Source organism: Austrofundulus limnaeus, unplaced genomic scaffold (assembly GCF_001266775.1).
Source record: "Austrofundulus limnaeus strain Quisiro unplaced genomic scaffold, Austrofundulus_limnaeus-1.0 Scaffold133, whole genome shotgun sequence".
In the NCBI taxonomy this organism is placed as follows: Eukaryota; Metazoa; Chordata; class Actinopteri; order Cyprinodontiformes; family Rivulidae; genus Austrofundulus; species Austrofundulus limnaeus.
Genome location: NW_013952535.1, coordinates 885,873 through 887,542, shown reverse-complemented (window position 1 = coordinate 887,542; position 1,670 = coordinate 885,873). Strand labels below are relative to the sequence as shown.

At 38.3% G+C, this 1,670-nt stretch overlaps 1 protein-coding gene across 1 annotated transcript in view; it reads right to left on the bottom strand.

Annotated features, from left to right (window-relative positions):
• The window catches only part of LOC106522648 (regulator of G-protein signaling 6), a gene marked incomplete in the record, with an annotated part of 60,971 nt that overhangs the window by 2,752 nt on the left and 56,549 nt on the right, over positions 1-1,670 (bottom strand). Inside the window, 1 exon segment of the mRNA XM_014015733.1 lies at positions 814-1,000. Within this exon segment, the coding sequence (XP_013871187.1) occupies positions 814-1,000 (187 nt within the window).

Here is a 1,670-nt window from a genome sequence, read left to right as displayed (position 1 = left end):
GTTTAACCTACGGTGTGTTGGACATCTAATTATGTCTGTACCACAGAGTTAAAGAACACCAGCTGTATTATAAATTCCTTGATGTGTACCAACCTATCCTGTGCATTTGCTGCAGGCACAGAAAAAAATTAGTACAGGTTTTATGGTGATTTTTCTGACGTGTTGCTATACACTGCAAAAACTGTCCATCTTACCAAGTTTTAAAATCTTATATCCAGCCAAAAAGTCTTTCTGATTTTGTTTTGAGATTTACTAAACAAGAACTGATTGTGTAAGAATAATAATCTTGTTTTCAGAATGTGTAAGATTATTTGTCATGTTAATCTGAAAATTTGACTCAAATTAAGTCAAAAATTTTTGCCAATGGAGTAAGAAAATTTTTACTTGGTAAGATTCTTGAAATAAGAAAAAAATTGAGTCAAATCAAGTATTTCAAGAATGTTACCAAGTCAAATTTTCTTACACCATTGGCAGATTTTTTTTTGACTTAATTTGAGTCAAATTTTCAGATTAACAAGACAAATAATCTTACACATTCTGAAAACAAGATTATTATTCTTACACAATCAGTTCTTGTTTAGTAAATCAGTCTCCAAACAAGATCAAAAAGACTTTTTGGCTGATATATGTTTTCAAAACTTGGTAAGATGGACATTTTTTTGCACATGTATAAAGACAACCAAAGTGACAGAAACACTTCCCTCTTTGCTTTTTATACAGAAGGTTTGATAAAAGATTAAAATGCACGTTAAAGATGAAGTCATGAGCCTCGCAGCTGGTTCAGAATTCCTGCCAGGGTTTTTTCCTTCCTACCTGTGCGTCCTCATAGCTGTACCGACCGGGGTCCTTCAGGTTCTGGCTGGTCCGTTCGTAGCTGTGGGAGTCCAGGTTGATGGTGCTGGGTGCTCCCTCTGCCAGGAACTCGGCCCAGATTTCCTCCACCCTGTGTGCCACTTCCTGCTGGGGAACCCGCTTCAGCTCCTGCACCTCCAGCCAGAACCTGCAGCGTTATCAGACCCAAAGTGGATCAGTGAATTGAGCGCTGCTCCTGAATTTAGCCTAAAATCTGCTGATTCTGCTCCCCTGCTGAACAGACATTTAAATTAAACTCATGGCCATAAAGGCCACATTTCACCAACATGACATTAATTTAAAGAAAATCCTCATCTGTGACACTGGACTGTTTTTGTGGGTGGGGGTGTATTAGGCAATGTTTGTTTTGATTTATTCATGAATATTGGAGAAATCCTTGAATCTCCTGCTTAAACACTTCCTGTTATAAAGCTCCGCCTATTTACACAAAGCTCCTCCCTGGAGCTCAGTCTGCAGCAGAGCTCCTGCCTCACAGGGCACCGCTCCATCAAAGCATTGTTGTGAAGACCTGCTGAAAGTGGGAGTGTCAGAAATGGTAGGAGGCTCTTAAAGAGACAGAGACCAATTTCTTGACATTTACACAGGCTAGGATGCAAAATCAGATTTATGTTTGATAAATGCAGCATTTTCATAACAACTGATTGTAACATAGTGACTTGATTGTGGTATAGAATTTAACTAAATGCATAATATCCCCACCACCAACACCCCCTTTAAAATGTAAGGCATAAAAAGCTGCTGTGTGACAACTTCTCATTTTAATTTTAATCTATACTGATCTGTCGACTGTATATATA